At 36.9% G+C, this 23,302-nt stretch overlaps 3 protein-coding genes across 3 annotated transcripts; 1 reads left to right on the forward strand and 2 right to left on the reverse strand.

Moving 5' to 3' along the window:
* The first annotated feature begins 789 nt into the window (after positions 1 to 789).
* LOC140779871 (protein high chlorophyll fluorescent 107) lies at positions 790 to 9,025 on the forward strand. The gene is made up of 8 exons (XM_073125188.1): positions 790 to 1,408; positions 1,917 to 2,060; positions 2,591 to 2,896; positions 3,003 to 3,062; positions 4,260 to 4,505; positions 5,640 to 5,750; positions 7,329 to 7,505; positions 8,437 to 9,025. Exons 1-8 carry the CDS (start codon positions 842 to 844, stop codon positions 8,821 to 8,823), a joined length of 1,998 nt encoding a protein of 665 aa, XP_072981289.1. The 5' UTR covers positions 790 to 841; the 3' UTR covers positions 8,824 to 9,025.
* Positions 9,026 to 9,368: 343 nt separating this feature from the next.
* LOC140777859 (uncharacterized) lies at positions 9,369 to 17,713 on the reverse strand. The gene is made up of 8 exons (XM_073122250.1): positions 17,459 to 17,713; positions 16,341 to 16,805; positions 14,977 to 15,351; positions 12,787 to 12,996; positions 10,705 to 11,076; positions 10,338 to 10,581; positions 10,117 to 10,264; positions 9,369 to 9,946 (listed from the first exon to the last, which is right to left on the reverse strand). Exons 1-8 carry the CDS (start codon positions 17,478 to 17,480, stop codon positions 9,572 to 9,574), a joined length of 2,211 nt encoding a protein of 736 aa, XP_072978351.1. The 5' UTR covers positions 17,481 to 17,713; the 3' UTR covers positions 9,369 to 9,571.
* Positions 17,714 to 19,113: 1,400 nt separating this feature from the next.
* LOC140779837 (cysteine-rich receptor-like protein kinase 2) lies at positions 19,114 to 22,900 on the reverse strand. The gene is made up of 8 exons (XM_073125123.1): positions 21,858 to 22,900; positions 21,523 to 21,630; positions 21,303 to 21,442; positions 20,882 to 21,092; positions 20,546 to 20,780; positions 20,022 to 20,175; positions 19,625 to 19,933; positions 19,114 to 19,550 (listed from the first exon to the last, which is right to left on the reverse strand). Exons 1-8 carry the CDS (start codon positions 22,609 to 22,611, stop codon positions 19,440 to 19,442), a joined length of 2,022 nt encoding a protein of 673 aa, XP_072981224.1. The 5' UTR covers positions 22,612 to 22,900; the 3' UTR covers positions 19,114 to 19,439.
* Between the last annotated feature and the right edge of the window lie 402 nt (positions 22,901 to 23,302).

The following is a 23,302-nucleotide window of genomic DNA, read 5'->3' on the forward strand; positions in this document are numbered from 1 at the left end:
AAACTCTTTAATCAATGTTTTAAAAGGAGAACTTAATCTATGTTACAAATAAATTATAATGTATACTTAAAAACGTATAAATTACAGTTAAAATATTATATTTAAACTAGAAATTATTCATTCAGTTATAAATAGATTTCTAATCTAAAAAAACTCTAAATGCAAAAAATTATAGATCATGATGTCACCAATTTTATTCACTTAATTTAATAATATTTAGATGTCATATAATTATTTTATAAATATTCTTTTAAAACTATGCTGAACTAAATTTTATTATTTAAGTACGAAAACTATGTGAGCTATATTATTATTATTTTTTTCTTATTCTTTTCCTCCTTCTTTCTTTAGTATTGCTTATTGTTCTTTTTTTCATCTTAATTCACTTTTTTACTTACCGCTATAGTAAAACATACCTATTTTAGTATTAAATTTGGAGTGCAGGTACATTTCGGTAAATAAAGTTGGAAAGAGGGCTAATTTGGTCAAGAACTCCACCAAAACAGGTTTCTCGCGTGCCATGCACGTTCTACCGGTGTATTTACACCCCTAGTTAAGACCGCTTAACCGTTAATACCCGCAACATTTGTCGACGTGGAGTGTTGTGCACCTCACTCTCTCTCTATTCATCGTTTGCTTCATTTCCTTAATGACCATTATACCCTTGATTAAGAAGATAATTCGGACTCTTTTTACGAATCCGGGATAATCTAATGAGGGCTTATTGGTAATTGCAGCTTCACCGCATCACAAAAGCGCGCTTCGTTAATTCCGTTTCATCCACTGGAAGCCACTACTCACGAGAGAGAGAGAGAGAGAGAGAGAGGCGAGCAGTGGAGCGATGCAGCTCTTCTCCTCCCCCAAATCCCAATTCCCTCCCCTCTTCCCTTCTCCCTCTCCAAACCCTAATCCTAACCCTAGAGCTCTCTCCTCCAAGCTCCCGGTCCGATCCTTCTCCTCTCTCCCCCTCCTCAAGACCCCTCCCTCTTCCTCCCCCAAGTCTTCTTCTTCGCCATCGCCTGTCCCGGAGCAGCTGCTGTGCTCCGAATCCGACGTCGAAGAAGACGAGGTAGGAGAAGTAGAAGAATACCGAGGAGGAGAAGAGAAAGGTTTGGAGCCAGTTCTTGCGGTGCGGCGGCCGGTGAAGGAGGTCTCGCAGGGGGAGGCGATCGATTCGGTGACGGACTCATATGGGAAGGAAGAAGGAAGTGAGAGGTCTTCAAATTCTTCAAAGATTGACGAGGGGCTCTCCGAATTCGCCAAGAGGATGCCGATATTTGAGCCGGAGCGGATTAGTGGAGCTGCGGAGGAGAGGCCGCTTCCCATAAACTTGGAGCTAGGATTGTATCGGGCAAAGGTTTTGACCAGGAATTTTGAATTCAAAGAAGCTGAGAAGATTCTTCTTAAGGTATCGTGCACAATTTTCTTTTTCTTTTTTTTTTTTTTGGTGGCGGTGGAATTTGTTCTATAACTTTTTTGGGGGTCAACTGAGAACAGAATTTGATTTTTACTGAATTAAAATGATTTTAGAATGTGTGACAGATGACTGTTTGCCGAATTTAAATTGTTGAGGAGATGAGATGCAGTTGCTTCAGTGATATAAATTATAAGTCACATTATGGAAAGTTACTCTTTTTCCAAACTAACATGGACAGAATCGGTGCATTTGCATGATATGATCATCATAGGAAAATTAGATTTCTGATGCAACAGACGTTGTTTTTTATGGACATGTTTGTGGGCTTTGTGAGTTTCCGTGAAAAAAAAAAAATTCCTGATAAAACTCAGATGATAGTGAATATGTCTATGTTACAATGGGAAATAGGCAATTATGTCAACTTATTAGAAAACTTTCATTTCTAAAATTCTTGGTGTGTGAATGACTTTGTAATTGTGTTACCATATTTGTGTATCAGTGTATCTCATATTGGCCTGAAGATGGACGGGTATATGTTGCCCTTGGGAAGCTTCTCAGTAAGCAATCAAAGTATTCTGAAGCTAGATCAGTGTATGAGAGAGGCTGCCAAGCAACCCAAGGGGAAAATTCGTATATTTGGCAGGTTTCTATCCATTTTACAAAACTATTTCTTGATAGCATGCTAAGACATTGTGGGCAGTGTCAATGGTATTTGATTAATCGTTGTTTTCAACACAGATAAGTTCTTGCAAAGCCTGTAAATAATTCATAATCAAGTGTTGAGCACTTTTAACTTTTAAGAGAAGTGTCATTATCGTCTTTATATAATTCTGGCATAAACTCAAGAAAGTAGCACTTTTATGTACTCACTGTTACATCAGTCATTTCTTTTTGTTAACTTAACTATTATGTGGCTTGCACTTATTTTTCGATTTGTCAACTTAATTCTTTAATCTACCAAAATCTCAATGATGAATCACAGATGGTCCTTTCACGATGTCTGCCAAAATCTTGTAATGTTTCACTATGAGTGATACGTTGGTACCTCTGCACACGAACTCTCAATTCAATTGCATCAACATTTTATGAAATGTGATGAACTGCATTTGATCTTTAACTGATTTTTTGAAATCTCTACACCAGTTGAATTGTTTTCTACATTTGTATGAATAGTGCTGGGCTGTCTTGGAAAATAAGATCGGGAATATTCGAAGGGCAAGAGAACTTTTTGATGCTGCTACTGTGGCTGATAAGAAACATGTTGCAGCTTGGCATGGATGGGCTGTTCTAGAGATAAAGCAAGGAAACATAAAAAAAGCTAGGAATCTTCTTGCAAAAGGACTTAAATTTTGTGGTGGAAATGAATACATATACCAAACACTTGCTTTACTTGAAGCTAAAGCAAATCGTTTTGAGCAGGCAAGGTTCTTGTTCCAGCAAGCAACTAAATGCAACCACAAAAGCTGTGCAAGTTGGCTCGTGAGTCTCTTTTTACTCTTTTAAGCTCTCATTAAGGCTGCTTACCTTTAGGCTTTAGGCAAAGAGTTTTGTGGGACCTTGTAAGTCACATGGAAATTTGTTACAGGCTTGGGCTCAAGTTGAAATGCAGCAAGAGAACAACTTCATAGCTAGGCAGCTTTTTGAGGTGACAATTCTCTCCAGGTTATTCTTTATTGCCATCTTGCTATCTGAGCTTGGACATTGTTCTTATTTAATTTCTTACATACATATTCAAATTCAAGATAACTATGAATGCCACCTGCTTTACATTTGGAGCCAAAGGGAAGAACCTAATAGCTCATGTATGCTGTAATCAATGCTAATGGGAAGCAACCTTCAGGAAACTACAATTCAAAAGGAGGAACTATGGATGCATAAGCAATTGTGATGGATGACCTAAAAGGATAAGGAGATTGATGCCATTATTTTGATGCAAGTCCAAGGTTGCAAAAGAGAAGCAGTTCTTCATATAAAATGGCTATCTAAGAAAGTTGTCTTAGTCTCTTTTTTGATTATAAGATGTGAGGCAACAAGAATGATACGCGAAAATAGATTTCATTTTGAGAAATTATGTGAATGGATAATTTCAATGAGTGGTCGAACCTATAAGACGTATTAGTTTAATGAAATAAATATTGGACAAATATTCTACTATCTATACAGATGCTATATACTTTGTAAAGCACGGGACTAGTAACAGAAATGCTAGATCTCAAACTCTCTTACGTGGAGGCATAGGAGATATATGTTGGTTGAGTTTATATCTATATATTAGCTCTAGAAGATTGGCTGTCACTTAGTGAGTAAAGGAGAATGATGATTAGAGTATGAACTGCCAAACTTGGAAATAAAGCAGAGGTTAACCAGAGAAACATAGCAATGGGGGATGTTATGTCAATATCCTGTGAAAATGAAACAAATCTTTAATATAGTTTAAGAATTCATGGGATAGATATGATGTTCTGAACTTTCCAACAAATTGTCGAAGATTTCGGTAAGAACTTGTTTCTTATGCAACACATGGCAGTTGTCTGCACGTCCACTTAGATATATCTCAGGCAACTAATGCACTACTCTGCTGGCAATCTCTATGTTCAAATGGTTTGTATGAGAAATACATTTTACAAGCAACAATTAATAGACATAGTGTTTGCAATTATTTAGGTGAAATTTTTGTTTAGGTCTGATTTATTTTCTTCTTAAAATGAAGGATATTCATCTTAACTTTGTGATGGACCTCTAGTCATTTGACTTATGTTTCAGGGTCTCATACTGGCATAAACTAAAATAACTTTTCTTGGCAAAATAAAGTAACATATCATTCCTTTTTCTTATATATCAGAAAGCAGTCCAGGCTAGTCCCAAAAACAGATTTGCATGGCATATCTGGGCATTATTTGAGGCCAGTCTGGGTGACATTGACAAAGGACGGAAGCTTCTTAAGATTGGCCATGCAGTAAACCCCAGGGATCCTGTACTTCTGCAATCACTTGCACTGCTTGAATACAAATATTCATCTGCAAATGTTGCTCGTGTATTGTTTAGAAAAGCATCAAAATTAGATCCAAGACACCAGCCTGTATGGATCGTAAGGATCTCTATCTCTCTCTCTCTCACTCTCTCACCCTCTCACTATTGACACACACACACACATGTGTATGCATGCATATGTAACAATTTTGAGTTCTTTTCAGTTATCTTCTTTTCCCACAGTCATCTGTTTGTTTATTTTAAGGATGCACTTCTCACATATAGCTGTTGCTTTGATTTTGAAAGTAGAAGCTTCTTCTATTTATTTGAGTTCTTAAGATTTAGCACTGAACTGTACAGTATCTATGCCTTCATATTGCTATCCTATCCGTTTGAGTTAGTGATAATGAACTTAATGTGCCTGCTTATTCTAAAGCAGTTGATGTATATGCAAAGATCGTGACTATGAAGATTTGGTGGCTTTCGTGCCTTTTATATGTGCGATACATGATAAAATGACAGTCAATTGATGGTTAATAAGGTACGTAACAGTACAAAAAGTAATAGATGAGATGGTAAAATAAGATAGCTGATAATTAGTTGATAACTTTGAAAATTGGTAGAGAAAAAGTTATGTCGAGAAGAGATCAAGAAGGAGAAAACAGAATAAGAGAGATAGAAAATAAATAACAAATGAGGGGTAAAATGAAGTAGAGGAAGAAGGTGCAACAAAGAAGAGAAATGGAAGGACAAAAATAAGGGAAAGATGCACAGTTGTTTTGAAAATATCACTAATGACAATGCACACTCCCATTCATTTTCCTTATCACTTGAATGTCCATCTTTTCCCGACTTCTGTCAGTTCTTGACTGTTTTTAGCTGGAGTCTCCTTTCTTGGTTAAAATTGCATTTGCAATGAAGTCCTGCACCCACTAACTTTTTCAGGATGCTATCTAGGTTTTGGTGATATTAACTGGTTTGTTCTTTTTAAGTTATCAATTAGACAATTACCAACTAGTGCTCTTCTCCATCTTATTGAGATGTTCTCTTTGACAAGAAGAAAACTTTATTCCATCTAATGTCATACAAGCTGAAAACTTTATTCCATCTAATGTCATACAAGCTTGCTATGCAGCCTTGTCATGAGTGCATTTGTAGTCAACATTGTTAGCATCTTTTTGTTTTTGGTGATAAACATTTCTTTCTTTCACTATGCCAGTCAAAGTCAATTTTACTGTTGCGTTATTTTTAGGCTTGGGGTTGGATGGAGTGGAAAGAAGGAAACATAAGCACAGCAAGAGAACTCTATCAAAGAGCTTTGTCAATTGATTCAACAAGTGAAAGTGCTGCTCGTTGTCTTCAGGTATAGAATGCATTAATTGATGAGTAGACGACTCATAACATCTAAGGTTGTATTGTCTATAATTTATGGTGTTCTTAGTATTATCCTTTTTGTCTATTCCTTTAAAAATGATTTCCTTTCACTAACGTAAATTTTGTTATTTGATTTCATTAAATATATGGGCTTAGCATATAAGATAAGAACATATGAGTGTGATGAATTAAGTACTCCTAATCAGGGAAAAAACATCAAGGAGAATGAGAGATTGGTATTAGTATCATATTATCATGGATGTCAGTTTCAGTCGATCCCGAGTCGGATCAGCTGAAACTGATCGGGATTGTCCGTATCTGCTGATTTCACCCGATACAGGTGGGATCTATCAAACACGGATCAGATCCGATCCATATTTGACCCGGGCCCATTCCACTCTCTCTCGTTTCTTTCTTCTTTGCTCTCCCTACTAGGCCAGCAGTATTTGAGTAAATCCCGACTACCTCGACATCCAGTGAATCCTCCGACCAAGATCTAGTGAGCTCAATCTCTAACAACCTTGGGTTAGTACTTTTCATTTTTCTCTCTCTCTAACGTCCCATCTCTATTTCTCTCTCTCCGACTCCGGCGAGCCCTCTCCCTACTCTCTCATTTTCTCTTTCTTCCTCTCTTTTCTTTCTCTGCTCTCTTTCTCCCTTTCTCTCTTTGTTTTTCTCTCTTTGTTAACATAGAGAGATAGAGAGACGAGAGAGAGTGGAGTGTGAGTGAGAGGGAGGAAGAGAGTGGGAGGAAAAGAGAGGGAAAAGGAAGGAAGTGAGAGGAGAAATGAAGAAAAAACTTCAGAAAACAAAAAATTGCTAATAGACAATAAGAGAGAGAGCATGGAAGAAAGAGAAAAAGAGAAGGAAAGAGAAGGGAGAGAGAAGAGAGGAAAGAAAGTCTGAAAAAATTATTTCGGTAGTAAGAGATGGAGGAAGGGAGAGGTAAGAGAGAGAGGGAGAGATAAGAGAGAGAAGAAAGGAAAAAAATTCAAATTGAAGTTTTGAGTAAGTTAATGCATTTTTTTAGTTTTTAGGCTTTGTCAGTAATTATTATTTTTTATTTTATTGACATTTTTTTAAAACTTTAGAAATTTTCTTGTATTTTAAAATAATATTTATAAATTTACGTAATTAAGAAATAGTCAGATTCGATAAGGGCGGCCGATATACATCATTTTTTCAGACAACCGATTTCAATCCTGATATCGAGTTTTAAAACCTTGATTAGTATATTAGAAAATAACATGAATGCACTTTACCAACACATTTCTTTTATTCTATTGCCTTTATATGCATTCCGGCAACTCAAGTTGAGGAAGCATCTTCATTATGAATTCTTTTTCTCTAGTTTAATGTAACCATACAATCATATGGGATTGAGAATTTATTCATTTCTTACCTGCTCTCAAGTGAACCAGTTTAACCTTCTAGTTTATGTGCTTTATCAATTAGTACAATTATTTATTTCTTACCAGCTCTCCTGTGAACAATTTTAAACATATGATATATGTGCTTTATTGGTTAGTGCTTCTTTGGAACTGTTGCATAATTTCCTATATTGCAGGCTTGGGGAGTTCTGGAACAGAGGATTGGCAACTTATCAATTGCTAGAAGATTATTTAGATCTTCCCTCAACATAAATTCCCAAAGTTATATAACATGGATGACATGGGCATCCTTGGAGGACAAGCAAGGTAATCCTGTACGGGCTGAAGAAATTCGGAATCTTTATTTTGAGCAGGTCAGTAAGAAGATTTCTTTCTTTCTCCAGCTTCATTGTTTTCTTCTAGTAATCACTGAAATAGCAATTTCAGAGTAAAGTGACATAATTTCCTATATTTCAACTTAGTGCAAATAGATGAGTAGATGTTTCACCTGAGGTTACTATAAAAGCCAATAATTTCATAGTTTATTATTGATAATGTCCTAGAATCCCATAGTTTTTTGAAGATTAAACTACAACATGGTAGATTTCCTGGGATTATATAGCAATCTGACTTCTTTAAGATGAAATGCCCTTTGTTTTTTGCTTTACCTAAAACTTATGAAATTTAAATTGACCTGGATGATAGATTCTAGACTGGATGAGATTAAAACAATGAATGAGGTACTCTATGCTCTAGTTGCTCGTTAAGGATTATTAGGAAGATTAACACACAAAACAAGTACTCGTCATGTTGTGGTACAGCAAACTCTGTAGCCATGTCAATGACATGCTGCTAGTTCGACTGCATAGACTGGCACACTAGATACATTAGGTACTGGGCTTTTTTGATTGATATTTGATTAAAATATGTTTATTTAAGCTAAGTATAAGATTTTTACACTAAGCCCTGTAAAATGGTTTTTGATTCATCACTTGCACTCTTGTTAAATCCGATGGTCATGCTGCTGTCCTATTTGGGACACATGCGTTATGCACCAATTATCGATACCTTATACTGTCCAAAGCTAGTATTCAAAGACATAAAAAGTTTTCCAACATTGTAGATCACTGTGCCATTAAATATTTTGAGGCTATTAAAGGATGCCAACATAGGAAAGGAAAGGCATAAACTATCACCATAAAATCTAACTTTTGATAGTAGTCCCTTATTATTTCAGCAATCTAATCAGTCTTGAAATATGATACTGGTCACACACATAAGGCTAACTATTCTGATCATCAACAGCGTACTGAAGTTGTTGATGATGCTTCATGGGTTATGGGCTTTCTTGACATCATCGATCCTGCTCTGGATAGCATAAAACGGCTCTTAAACTTGGAACAGCCCTCTGATTTGAAGGGACAAAATGCGATGAGAAGCACAGAAGAAGCAAATAACCCCACAAGTGAAGCTTCAAGCAGTTCAAGTCTCTCAATTAATAGTTATGGCAAGGTGGCCGAAGAGAGTGTGAGTCTTCCTAATAGCAATTTTAATTTAGATGCTTTTGTCAGAGAAAAGTTATCGCTTGATCCATTTGAATTGGACATGCTGACGGAAAGCTCTGAACCAAGGATAAGAACCTCCAGGTCCAGAATATGGAGATCAGTGCAGAAAACTATTCCTGTTCCTTAAGCCTTTTTTTTATGTTTCACTTGGAGAAATCTCATTTCAGCTGATGCAAGCAATGAGACAAACTAGTTTATTGTACAATTCCATATAGGTCATGTAATGGTTGATTCTGTCGTGCAGGCTTATCATGTGTATCAACATGTAATGCAGTAATTATTTCTCAAAAGAAAAAAATGTAATGCAGTGCAGTAAATTGTTTTGAACATGTGTTGGCATTGTGTGGTGGTCTCTGATCATACGTGACTTCGGGAGCATGGCTTATTTGACAGCGTTAGCTTTAAAATATAGATTATATAGTGCTTTGAATTAAAGATATTCCTATACTCTGGTTTTCAATTTGTAGGTGTGTGCTTTGAATAAAAGATATTCTTATATAGAATTGTTGGTTTGTGATAGCGATTAAACCCTTTCGGTAAGCAATTTACAGGTCACGGGGTCGGAACAACTGAGTCTCAAAAGACAAGAAAAGAAAAAAAAAATATCCAACTTGAGTTTGGACCAGGAAACATTCTTCACGATTCGCCAATAGTAACAAATGTTAGAATACATAAGCCAAGGAGTGAAGAAGATTACATTTCCAAGTAAAAGAAATGAATGTCCTCATGGTGACAAAATCCACAGCTTCCTGGGTGATCAAATAAAAATGAAATATACAACCATCACTACACAAAACCTTCTGGCTTTTATCACAAGATCCTCCCAAAGGGTGATGAGAAGCTCCAATGGCAGCCCAAGAACTTGCCGTGAGCCTTCATCGACCTTCATGGAGATCTTCAGAGAATACTGCTGTTCTAGAAATGTTGTCATTTTCAAAAAGGCTTAGACCAGAAAATGGTCCAGAAGAGAACATGGATGAAGTACCATCAGATTCGTAGGTAGTTGAAGATTGCCGAACATTGGGACGGGCCGAGGGAGTTGGCAGGGATTCCTGGTACTCCACAGCACGCTGCACCATTTTAAGAGATTGAACCACTTCGCCCATAGTGGGTCTCTGGTTTGCCTCTGGGGAAACACAAGCTGCCGCAATAGTGCAAACTCGCACAAAATCATCCTTCGGGTACTTGCCTGCAAGCCTTGGATCAGCTAACTCTTCTAATCTATCCTTGTCTCTGAGAATTGGCCTAGCCTGCAGGTAAATGAACAAGCTGAAAAGATTTGGCAAATAGAACAGTAACTACAGATTATATGACTTCTCTCTTATATGAGTTTATCTTTTCAAAAAATGGAATTTTATGATTCTGATCTAAGTATTACAGAGCTAAAAAAAGTAAAATATAATGGTAAAAAAAGGCCAACCCAAGTTACAAGATTCTCCTGGCCAGATGGTTGTGACATATCTACAGGCCGCCTTCCTGTTAGCAATTCAAGTAGAACAACTCCATAACTATAAACATCACTTTTTACAAGTAGATGTCCAGTCATGGCATATTCTGGTGCTACATACCTGGAAAAGGCACTTGTTACATGATGCCAAGAGAAGCATGGCTAAAAAAATCTCAGCAACTCGAGAGACTTACCCAAATGTTCCCATCACACGGGTGGAGAGATAATTTGCTCGACCTTCAGGTGCCTGCTTGGCCAAACCAAAATCAGACACCTTGGCATGAAAGTTGTTCTCAAGCAATATATTAGATGCTTTGAAATCCCTATGAATCACACAAGGCTGAGAATCCTCATGAAGGTAGGCTAAACCCCTAGCAGCATCAAGTGCAATCTTCATCCTGGAGTCCCAATCAAGAGGGCAGTTGGCTCCAAAGGGGCCTAAACAAAATACAGTTTATGTTAGCATGCCATCACATAATCTGAATCAACAAAAGCTGAACATCAATACAAAATCAAAGAAAATCAGCCCAAAAGAAGGGTTTAGGTCACCCTGAGTACTACCATGAAGCCAGGACTCTAAGCTTCCATTTGGAACAAGTTCATAACACAGAAGGTTCTGAGATGCGTCACGGTTGCTGTAGTAGCCAACGAGTTTCACAAGATTTCGGTGGTGCAATCTACTCAGCATCTCAACTTCAACCAGAAATTCTTTATCTCCCTGATGTCCTCCGCTGGTAAGCTTCTTTATGGCAACGGCAGTGCCATCACTTAATACACCCTTAAAGACACGTCCAAAGCCACCCTCCCCAAGAATGCTTGCAGGCTCAAAGTTATTAGTTGCTTCCTTCAGCTCTTCATATGCGAGGAAACGTGTACTAGTGGGATGAGGAAGAGATCCTTCTACAGATACTGCATCAGCATTCCCTGGCTTGGCTGCAGAATTAGGCCTACTATGAGAAACTGGATAAGTGAATAATGATTAAGTAGTATGTAAGTTGACAAGTATTGACAGAGAACACAACCAATTGGGACTTCTCCAGTATATTAAGGTAATTTAGAAGAAACTAAGAGAACTGCTGCTAGTGGCAGAAGGTATCGACTAGCATCTAGCAGGAGCTCTGAAGTATCCCTACGCAAAACACAAGAGAAGAGGTTGAAAACTGACTGATTTTGTTCCTTAATTATTTCTGTTACAGCTCATCACAGGTTTAAATATTTAAAATATCAGCATATCCATTAAACGTAAGTATCTAGTGGCTAAAAAAGTGCATCAAAGATTATATTTTATGGACAACAAGATTGCCTAGTTGGTGGAATAAAACTAAGAAACTAATTGACTTTAACTGAAAATTCTGGATGCATATGCTATATAAAGTGGATATATAATGGTTCAAGAGCTCACAATAAAGAAAAAGAGGAATAACACAAGTTCAAAATATGTAGGTTGATGTGTATCACAAGATACTGCTTCTCTAAAGATGCAAATGTAGAAAATTTTGGCCTCATCAGGGAAAAAATTCACAATCATTAGTTCTGACAGATTGTCTCTAGGATATTGAGGATGAAAGATATTATATAAAGATGATGTATAATAATTTCAACTTTCAAGAACTTACGATAAGGTAAAGCATGGTAAAGATGATTAACACATAATTTCTTATGTGCATCACAAGATGCTGCTTCTCTAAAGATGCACAGGCAGAAACCTTAGCACACACAGAAAAAACGTTACTAAATCATAGCCAATTAGTTCTAATAGATTGCCTCTAGGATATTAAGGAAGATGAAAGAAATATAATAATATAATGAAAATAAACACGCATCAAATTCAGCTAATAGGCCCTTATCCCCATATCCATTGATTAATCCTAAGGCCCCTAGGTTGAAGGGTCTGAATGCAATTCTCATACTTTGTTGGAGAATAACATATGCAAATTTATATGAAGAAGAAGAAAAAATGGAAAGAAAACTTCAAGCATATTCATCTTGTCTCTCAAGATGAAAAGTTAACTTGTTAGTTCACAAGTCAGACGGATGCAGTCAAGGAAACAACAAAAATGCTGGTTCACCTCACCACAAAAAACAGGCAAGTAGCTCTCTGAATCAACTCATGTTAATGGATGTGTGTTGATTATGGCTCACTCATAATCTGTGCCTTGTAGCCACTCATGCTTTCTTCTGTTCATCTCCTTAACCAGGCCAAGAACTAGAGAATTGAGAGAAATATCTTAAGTTCTTGTTAGATCAAAGTCTAGTCTCAATGTGATTTCCGTGCTTGTTTCATTTAGTACACAAGCAGAAGGTTTTAGATTTCCAAAATTGTCCTAGTTTGTTGTCATGTAAATATCTTTTTTTTCCCATTTTCAAGAACATATTGATTTTAAGTCTTGCAGGAGAGATCTTACACCCTATAGGAATATCTGAGATTTGATGACTTCTTACAACAGCAAACTGACATAAGTGCAAATATCCAATTGGTTTACAACAAGCAATGATTTTGCAGAACACTATGTCTAGTGTAAAACCTCCACTAGAATTTAAACAGTCTTATACATTCTACAAGTTATGTAGTAACAGTTAGGCATATTAGGTGATAAGCTTGAAAACAGAAAACAAAGAGAAAAACAAGAACCTAAAAATTACCTATTTCTTTGGCAACTGTGTTCTTTCCTTTCCCAGATGCGCATGAGCAAATTATTAGCGTGATTATGAAAAGAACAATCAGGACACCAACACATATGCATACAATTACAACTAAACTTGAATGTTTTTCATCTCCAGAATCTCTACTTTGTGTTGGCAAGTGGAATGTAGCAGGTGGTGAGGCCATAGGTGACACGGATAGTGCTGGAGCTGAAAAAACATTCACATTGACAAGGCAACATCAGAACCAACATTTAAGAAAAAGTAGCACATAACAACCATTAAATAGGCAACTCTAACACTCTCCAACAGAAGGGCTCTCATAAGATAAAGGATGTTGTATATATTGCTAGGTGCTGAGGAAATATTCTGCGGTCAACGAAAACATCAAGGAACAGAAACAGAGAGTTCCAGAACTAGTTTTTTCAACATAAAAATAGAACATAAATTTGCTGACTTGAAACAGTAGAGGTGGATGAAATAAATGTTGCACTGACAAAGACGTGACTTTCCCAAGAAAAGCTTGGAATATGCAATAACATCTAATAAGGTGGAGAATCACCTTGCAGTATTCAGTCATGACTGAGAATCTAACAATCATTTCTCTAAATGTCCTCCATGATACTGTGCTTCCACAACTTGAAGTTTTTTATTTTTTGTCTATGGCAATAACACAAAATAACCAGAAAAATCAGTTCTCTTGATTGGTTCAAACATTGTGTAGGTTAATGACCATCTCTGGAGAACTTTCTTTAACAGTCAATTTTAATGAGGTATATATCTTCTTTCTAAAAAGTTTATTCAATGAGATTAGAAACCTGAGACTAACTTGGATTGTGATTGTCAAAGTTTCAACTTGCTTCTTCTCATACATCAGTCTAGATGTCTAAAGAGCATGAATGTGTGGAACTGACCAACATCCACCACAATAGTTAGGGAAAAAAAGATTTTGAGGACTAGGAAGTCCTTAACTAGAATAAAAGATTAGAGTATTAAACCAAGTATCATCCATGTTTTTGCGCAAGAAAGTGGTGTCAGCTGGAGCATAATTTGAATAACCAAATCTCTATCAGAATACTCTACATAGTAGTAATGCACTAAAGTTCTCTTCACTTTGTTTTCTGTTTGTGTATACAATTAGTCAATTATGTACTTAGGAAAATTTTGAATTCACTAAAATTTGTTGTTGAACTTGGTGTGTTCTTTTAATTCTTTTTTCATGATGATCTATGAAGTTATAAGAGTCGTTCCTGCTAGAAGGAACTTATGAGCTCCATGTGAAATATCTGGAAGTATATCATGGATGTGCTCCTTTTAATGGATAAGGGTCTGCTAAGTTGATCACTTTTCTTCATTCAGCTCTATTTAATGTAAGGTTATTTCTTATTGAGTGCTATGAATGTCTTTACTTAATATTCTATATCATTTATGACCTCTCTCACTCATAAGCTACCTTCAATCTTAATAAAATCACATCTCCTTACCGCTAAGTAGATCTGTTTTCTTCATTCACCTCTATTTAATGTAAGGTTCTTTCTCATTGAGTGCTATTAATGTCTTTCTTACTATTCCATATCATTTATGGCCTTGCTCTCACTCATAAGGTAAGTTCTATCTTAATAAAATCACATTATCTTCCAGTACATTTCGCGGTCTCCTTTATATTTCCAAACCATCTCAATCAATTCTCATGTATCTATCTTCTATAGGTGGTACATCCAATTTGTTTTGGATACATTCATTTGTTATTCTATCTTTCATAGTAACACCACCCGTCCATCTCAACATCCTTATCTCGGCTAAACTCGACCTCTCCATCCATGTAATAGAACTTCGAAGCAGTATACTTGCAAAAATCCCATTGAAAATTTAATTTTTTTCACAACCCTGGCATATAAATTTACAATACATAAGGAACTATCTATTAAAGGCGACAATGAAATAAGTCTTTTTTCACTATAGCAAATTTGTGGAAAGCATATGTAAGTGCAACAAGATGCATATCCTCATTAGAAAAAGGGACATGTGATGCCATTAGCAATTATGCAATGTTGCACATTTAACAAGATTATGACATAATCTCATGTCTGGTTGCAGAAAAAATAAAAAATCATTCCTACTAATGTTCCAGTTTCTAGCATAGTTGTATCCCCATAAAATTTATTTGATGTCAAGTTTAGATGGTAATACCAGGAGGTGGTCTCAGTGGCTTGAACCAAGTTAAATTAAGAAGTACGTAGTCACCAACTAGCTCAGGTTTAATATAAATCCTATGAAGGGAAAGTGAATAATTCATTGCAGAAACTTGATCTTCTGAGAAACTAATCCCTGGATGTGGGGCTATGTCCATAGTGATATTCAGCCCTGAAGCACCGACGACATAGAAATTGTCAATCTCAAACTGGCTAACATGCAGATTGAGTTGAGAAGCAAGTTCTTCAAGGAATTCATTGCTCCAGTTTGAACTCAATGAGACATTGCGAAGGAAAAGCTCAACTTTAACTGGGTAGACACAATGGCAATCTTGGCTACCTCGTCTCTGCACCATGTTTGGTGGACAACAGCCTGGGGCATTGAAAACAAATGTGAATACACAAGTTAGTACACGTAAAATTAGAAAGCAATACATCACACTATGAGTACCAGTTCTCTACTTAGCAACAATACAACCGGATGAGTCCTCATAATTCAGAATCAAACTTGTGCTAATAAGATGCAGAGTCACCAGGCAACACATGTTGGGAAGGCCTGTTGATTTTGGTAAATCTCATGTTCATACAGATATACAAGAGAGGTTTAATCAAGTAAAAGTATAAAACCGTTAATTCTGCATTATGCACAAAAACAGATAACTCAAACATCAAATAGAAAGCAGGGGATTGACCATCACCATAAAGAAAGACATGCAAGCCAAATTGATAGTTTTGCATTATCATCTAAGGAGGAGAATCCGGATTTTTTTGTGTGTGTATATTTGAGGTAAATTCCATCAGATAGCCAATGAAGTTCTTAACTTTCTATTACATAGCTTGTGAGGGGCAGCTTATAAACTGAATAACTGAATATAAGTTCCCATGGATTTATTACTTCCCATCTTTTTCTTCTTGCAGCTAATAAAGTGAAAATTTGTCATTGATATTGCTGCTTGTTATGTATATAACTATTTGTTACAAATGTAAATAGGAAAAATTCATGGTCAAGGACTCATAAACACCACAAAAGAAGTTGAGAAACCTCCGCTCTGGCCATGGCTCAGATGCTACCATTTGATACTTTTAAATAATTAAGAAGCCCAATAATCAGATAATGGTTAGCATAAAGATATATGTATTGGTCCACATTCCAACCACCAAATCAACTCAGTGGATAAAAAGCATTTGCAAAAAGTCTGAGAAAATATGTCATCAGCTTGCCATTCGAATCTAAATAAATCCTGAGCTTCCATGTGTTCTTAGTGGTGTAACATGCACAGAAATAACTAAGTCCAGCATCATTCCCAGAGATATAGGTTTAAACAACAAATACTCCCTGAGAAATTTGTACTTACTACTTACCAGTGTGAGGAGATAATGGAGGTTGACCAGAAGGAACGGAACCGGAATCTGAAGGGGCACCACCCACAGGGGAAGGTCCGCTTGCTAAGAAAGACTGATGGCTCTGCTGCATGGAAGGTTCTGATGAACCTGACATATTCAAGGAGGGTTGACCAACTGTTGTCAATGAGACATAATTTGAAGGTGGAACTGGGCCCAGCATGAGTGAGCGAATACCCTGTGTTGAAGAGCCATTCATCTGTCTTCTGTCAACCAAGGAGAGAGTTGCTGGTATAGGAAGTTTAGATTTAGCTAGCGAGATTCTGGAATGAATTGGTTTCCATCCACGTAGAGAAGAAATGGATGGAGCTACGGCTGTTACTTCGGATGTATGACTGGTTGGTTTTGCCCCACTGATCAGTTCCACATACAGTGTAATCAACAAGTAAGTCAGCAACAGTACTGCTCGACACTCCTTCAGTGGTCCTGCCAGATGAAAATACATAACAGCATTGAACTACTATTCTTAAGATAGAAATATCTTGTATGTGCAGTAAAGGTTTCTGTTCTGATAGCAATTTTATTTCACTACCACCACCCAAAACTAACCCTAGATCAAGTACCAATCCACCTCAATAAATTTAGAACCCTAAAATGTACATCATAAAATAAGTTGTAGAATATCGCTACTTTCAGGGGAAACTCGTATACTATTGTCCTCCATTTCTAGTTCGATGATAGGAAGAACTCATTCACACAACTGACATGTATATATTTTCACCAAACATGCAGTAGAATTTCCCCTAATGAGTTGACACCGCAAATAGTTAGGCCATAGAATAAACCACTGAATTCTAAATTTGTATCAATATAGGCAGTATTGGATTAAAGATAGCAAAGCAGGCGCCTTTATTTTAAACCCCAACCAAAACCAAAATTTTGACGCGGTTTTTACACTTCAGCATCCCAATTGCTTAAAAACCTCTCCTACCCAAAGATTTACGTCCACTAAGACTATCAAACGTATAATTTCCCCTAATAAGCACAACAAACATATACTTATTATCGAAAAATCGCTCGAAAATCAAATCAAAACACGAAACGTCCATTTGTGACTTGGGAGCAGCTCACAGCAGTACCTCTACAGTCGAAACCCCTCATCGCCGATCTGATCGTAGCGGAACATACACCGATCTAAAGAGCTCGGCGAGACCGATCGAGCGAAGGGAAAAGCGGAGGGCACGGTGGTTCAAGTAGGATCGGAGATCTCCAGTCCATGGGAGGAGAGTGGGGAAGGGCTAGGGTTCGGAGTCTTTCTGGCCTCGAGCTCGTTGCTTTTTGCGCCTGCGCTTCTTTTTTTTCTTTTTCCCCTTTATTTTTTCCCCCTTTCTCTTTTCCTTTTTTTCCCGATGGGTTTTAAATAAATCTGGACGTTAGTCGGAGGGAGAAATGGATAAGAAATAAACCTACAATTAGCGAAGGATTAAAAAAATAGTAATGCTATGCGTACTTTTCAATTTACCCCAATTTGTTGTTGATATTAGTTTTCATAATTGCTCAGACTTGCACTACTACTACCACATTAATTACATATATTCAACCATTAAATTTCATCTACATATAGGGTTGGTTAGGGTTGGTTCGTAATAAATTCTCCGGTTCAAAGTCATTGACTTTCGATCGTCAAATTAGGGGGTTTTCTTTTCTACAAAAAAGTCTTTAGATTGATGACTCATTATGCATAGTAATTAAAGACAATTTTATACATCAACCATAATATAGATCTAAGAAGTTCTTTTCATTAAAGCTCATATTTTAAATGAATGAATTAAAATTTGGGAAAAGGGGAGTGTATGTATATAATAAGTTATGTGAGCTCATAGAATATTGGATTTAATTTGGTACGTTATGGTGTACGTATGAGCACTGCCCTTTAAAATATTTAGAAAAAGTTATTAATGCCAGTTTTGGTAGTTGATATCCGCACTCCCATTTTCCGAAATACACTCCAATTACTAGAGAGAGCTCAGTGCCTCAGTGGCGTGTCGGTCCAAACCAAATCCCACTTAGATTATCGGATCCATACCCCGATTAGCTATCGGGTATGACGTGGGCCCGAGTGTCCTAGATCCGAATCGGATTCGGATCTTATGAAATACCTGATGAGAAACCTATCTATTAGAACTTGAATTCTAATTCAAAACTCTAATGAGTTTGAATGAAGAAGGGATGATTATGGATAGAAATTTTGTTTAAAATTGGACATAATCTACATCAAACCCTTCTGCTATGAGTCCAGTGGCAATTATTCAACTACAATCTACATCATTCAACCGTCATAATCTTCTGAATTCGTTGCGGTGCAGAGGAAATTGGGTCGATTAGTCTCTAGAAACATTCTTCGTGGAAATATTTGACTTATACTTAGATTAATCGTGTTAGCTGAGGAATAGAAAATTATGCAAAGAAACCTATGAGAAATAGAAATATTTTAATCTATCCATCTCAAAATCTTCCATTGGAACTTCTATTAGTCTCTTCCATTAGCATGTGTTGTTTGACCTGTGAAAAGCTTAGTAGGATTATTTCAACATCAGATGCAAGCAAACAGCCGGCCTTCTGCAGATATTATAGAGAAAGATCAAAGTACTCTTTTTTTGTTGAATTCTTTGTGTTGTGATATGACAACTATCCTTCTTGTTAACATCATCATTGACAATAAAAAATCCATCATGAAAAGAAGAAGAACAGGATAAACTGAAGAAGACTTCAGTAAGGATAATTTTTTTGACTACAAATCTTCTTCAACTTTTTTCTGTTTCGATACGAATTGTACAGAGGTGCAGAAATTGTATACCTTGTTAAACATTGAGAATTGCATATAGACACAAATGTAGTTCTATACAGTGAAGATATACATAGATCAGATAATGATGCATGAGTGTATCTGCATGCATGTGTTCTTCTTTCTTCTGCACCAAGTTTGTTTTTAGTTGCAGAATTTGAAAAAAGAAAGTGCAAAATGGAGAAACACATCAACTACTTCCTTCTCAATCAAGAGATAAGGATGCTATCAGGTCAAAAAATAAATATATAGGCCTTCGATATGTGATGTTACTCTTAATTTCTTTGTACTTTCCACAAAATTGTCAATAAATGAAAGAATCTGCAACTCTTAAACATCTGAACTGCATGCCTCAACTGAACTGCAACCTGATCTTCTTTCTCTACCTGAAATATAACAAGAAGTACTTTTACTCCTACTTTTACAATAACCTTTGTCATCTTGCTTGCAAGGTACTCACTGACAATTGATTCACTGAAAATGGAGATTTTGATGACAATGTTAGGAGAGAAGAGGTTTCGGAACTGTCTCGTCTGTCACTCGATCCCTTAACATTGATAAAAGGTGGCTGAGTCGGACGTGGGAGCTCTTTTGATTTGTTATTCAGCATTTCCACCACCTTCCACATTGGTGGCCTTAGATTAGGTGATGCTTGCACGCATAATAGACCCACATGGAACACATTAAGAGCTTGCTCCTCAGAGCATTGCTCACGAAGGCAAGGATCGAGTAGTTCGATCAGGGTATTTGAATTGAAGTGTTGCCATACCTGTTGGAACCTTAATTAAGTCAATTGACACATTTGGAACAAGGTAGTTAACTGGTGATATAATGATTTTAGGTGAAGAAGAACTAACCACTGAAATGAGAGAATGACCTTCAGCTGATGATGCCACTGAGTTGTGATTCTTTCGACCTGTGATAATCTCAATAAGTAGTATGCCATAACTGTAGATGTCTGCTTTCTCGGTTAGTTGCCCGTGGACAATGTATTCAGGGGCCATGTAGCCACTGCAAGAATTAAGATAGCAAAGTTCATAAACCTGCATTCTTTTATGGATATTTCATAAGAAAATTATCATTATCCTTCTCTTATCGGCCATAATTAATAGCGGAAGTTTCACCAGAAATGTAATATTTTTCTGGACTCCGATACTGAGCTACATTATAATGATCTGATATAGCTAATATCTTTAGAGTAATTAAGGTAGAAATGCTGACCACAATAGAAATAGTGACCTTTTGGACTGATCAGTAATTTAAATGGTGATATCCTATTTCATGATTTTCAAGAAATACTGGAAGGAGATGAACCAATAATTCTTTGTAATTCCTCATCAGTAAATAGTTGATGTGGAAGAAATTGTTATTTTTAACTCACAAAGTTCCAGCTAGGCCAGTGCTAAGATGGCTCTGATCCTCCATAAAATATCGTGCCAAGCCGAAATCTCCTATCTTGGGCTTGAATCTCTCATCCAACAGTATGTTGCTGGCTTTGATATCCCTATGTATGATCCTGACTTCAGAAGCAGTATGGAGATAAGATAACCCCTCTGCAGTTCCAACAATAATCTCAAATCTCCTCTCCCATCCTAATGAATTCTTCTTGAATGCGTCTGAATTGATTTGTATTGGAAAGAAACCAATTAAGATCACTCCTTATATGAATTTATTTTGAAAAGTAAATCACTGGTAATCAAGTTATTGGAAGCAATACCAAATAAGAAATTATCCAAGCTAGTGTTGCAGAGGTACTCATAGACTACAAGGCTCTCAGGTCCTTCTACGCTGCAACCTAGAAGCTTCACAAGGTTCTTGTGCTGAACTTGGCTTACGAGATTGACTTCGTTAAAGAATTGATCGATCCATTGCCTCGTATGAATGAACAGCCTCTTGACAGCAATTTCTCTACCATCTGGTAGAACCCCCTACAAAAGAAAGTTTATACCATTTCAAATCATATAAAGAATTGAGTCAATCAAGCATATATATATTGCCTTCACTTAGACTTGCTCAAAATATGTAGGAAAAGGTTACATATAGATAGATAGATAGATGTCTCGCAGAGGTTGTATCCTTGTTGTATATTGATGATACTCAAGAAAGCAAATTTAAGCTCATCTTCAGTGAAAGTGTACCTTATACACTGAGCCGTAGCCGCCTTGGCCGATCTTGTTTATTTGATTGAAGTTATCTGTTGCTTTTGTCAGATCTTCATACCTGAAACTAAGGTGGGATGCAGAAATTGTTCTAATAATTTCATTTGAATCATCCAGACCTGCAATTAGCATATAAAAGAATTAGTTCTCCTATCAATATTACTTACAGATTGAGTTCTCTGTACTTCCATTTACTTACCTTTAGTTGAATCAGTTCTAGACCTCATTTTCCACCAGATTATACTGCTAGCTATTAATGCCAGTACAGCAATTGTTAATGCTAAAGCAATGATCCAATGTCTCCGACCTGCCATAGATGACGAAGACATTGTCATTTCTATGAATGAAATCAGAATCCTCTAAAACTCATCCTTCCATACACATTCAAATACTTGATTGTGTATGCATTATCATAATAATCTTTACAAAGATTCAACTTCCAACCTTAAAACAACATAGTAGGCGAAAATGAATGAGAGGGCCTCAAGCAATAACAGATAACAAACAGAAATAAACATGACTTGATCAAATTACCAGAAGATCCATCAGTTCCTGACGCTGAAGACAAATAGAACGGATCTGTTGAGTACCTGACGAAGCACCCTGCATTCAAGGCCTTGCCATCTGCGGCTGGCAAGCATTTGACAACACTATCTTTTGCACTCTTTAAACAATCTCTGCATCCAGTCTCATTCAGAGACCTCCAACACTGCGCCATCCCGTAAACTGTCAACCCTGACGACAAAATGAGGGCACTACCGACTTGGTAGTAATCCTTATTGCTATATGCCGTCGACGTCAAGTTACTTAACAACTCGGTCGCGATATCACCAAATCGCGTAGTATTTGACGTGGGTGCAGTTGAATTCTCACAAACAGAAGTATCTGATCCATCTGTGGCATCGTCAAACATGTCATGATCTGCATACCGGAGAAAGCAACCGTCGAGATAGATGCGAGAATCCAACTTGGGGAGGCAGTGAGGAAGCTTGACTCTGCTCTCTGCATAACAGAGCTGGCAGTTAATGGATGACAGGTAGTTGAAGCACTGGCCAAGGCCAAAGACAGGATTGGAGGTGCCTGAGGCTGAAGTGCCAAATCCCTGGCTGGTGATGTTTTGGTGTATGATCTCCATGGCATTGACAAAGTTGACATCAAAGACTTGGACATCACTCGATTGGTTTTTGCCACAGACGGTGGCAATTATGGCAGGAGAAGTGTCATCTGCTATGGAGAAGAATGCAGAACTGAAGACAAAGAGAAGGAGAGACAACAAGATTGGTTTCATCTATTGGTACAGTTAAATTTTTCCCTGCTGTAATAACTTTTCTGGCCTGCAGCTGCAAACTTGATCTTGTTACAGTTGGAGAAGATGATCTTGAATGCTTTCAGAATGATTCCAGTGGCATCTTGATCAAAGATGTGAACCCCATATTAGGCCTACCAGACCTTTTTAGCCTTCTTATTATCTAATCCACCTCCTTTTCCCAAAGCTGAGAAGAAAGAAATTAGGGACATTGAAGACAGAGATATCAACAGTGAGTATACTTCTTATCAGCTGAAGGAGGTGGTTTTCTGCAATAAATTTTAAAGCATTGACAGCTATGTGAATAAAATCCTTATCTTAATTTCTCTAAAGTAGATAAAAAGATATCATAGAGCTGTATAAAAAGTCATAGGGAGAAGTTTGGTCAAACTTGGGTGTCTGAAACTTGTTCAAATTGAAGACTGCAGACTAATGTGATTAATATACCAATAATAATAGCTTGATAAGAATTCTAGAAGTTATGGGAAGTTGCTTATAATACAATTGCAAGCAAACTATTTATTAGTTAAACTCAGTGTTAAAAGTTGAGATCATCCACAAGAACCATAACTCAAACAGTTATCACTTTTATTTCTCTCATGGAATTTAAAAAATTTAGCAGGTGCAAGTCATGGAGTTGAATTAGGTGTAATAAGAAAGCAAGTAGTCAGAA

This window comes from Typha angustifolia, chromosome 15 (genome assembly GCF_048772165.1).
Source record: "Typha angustifolia cultivar Huaian chromosome 15, ASM4877216v1, whole genome shotgun sequence".
Taxonomy (NCBI): Eukaryota; Viridiplantae; Streptophyta; class Magnoliopsida; order Poales; family Typhaceae; genus Typha; species Typha angustifolia.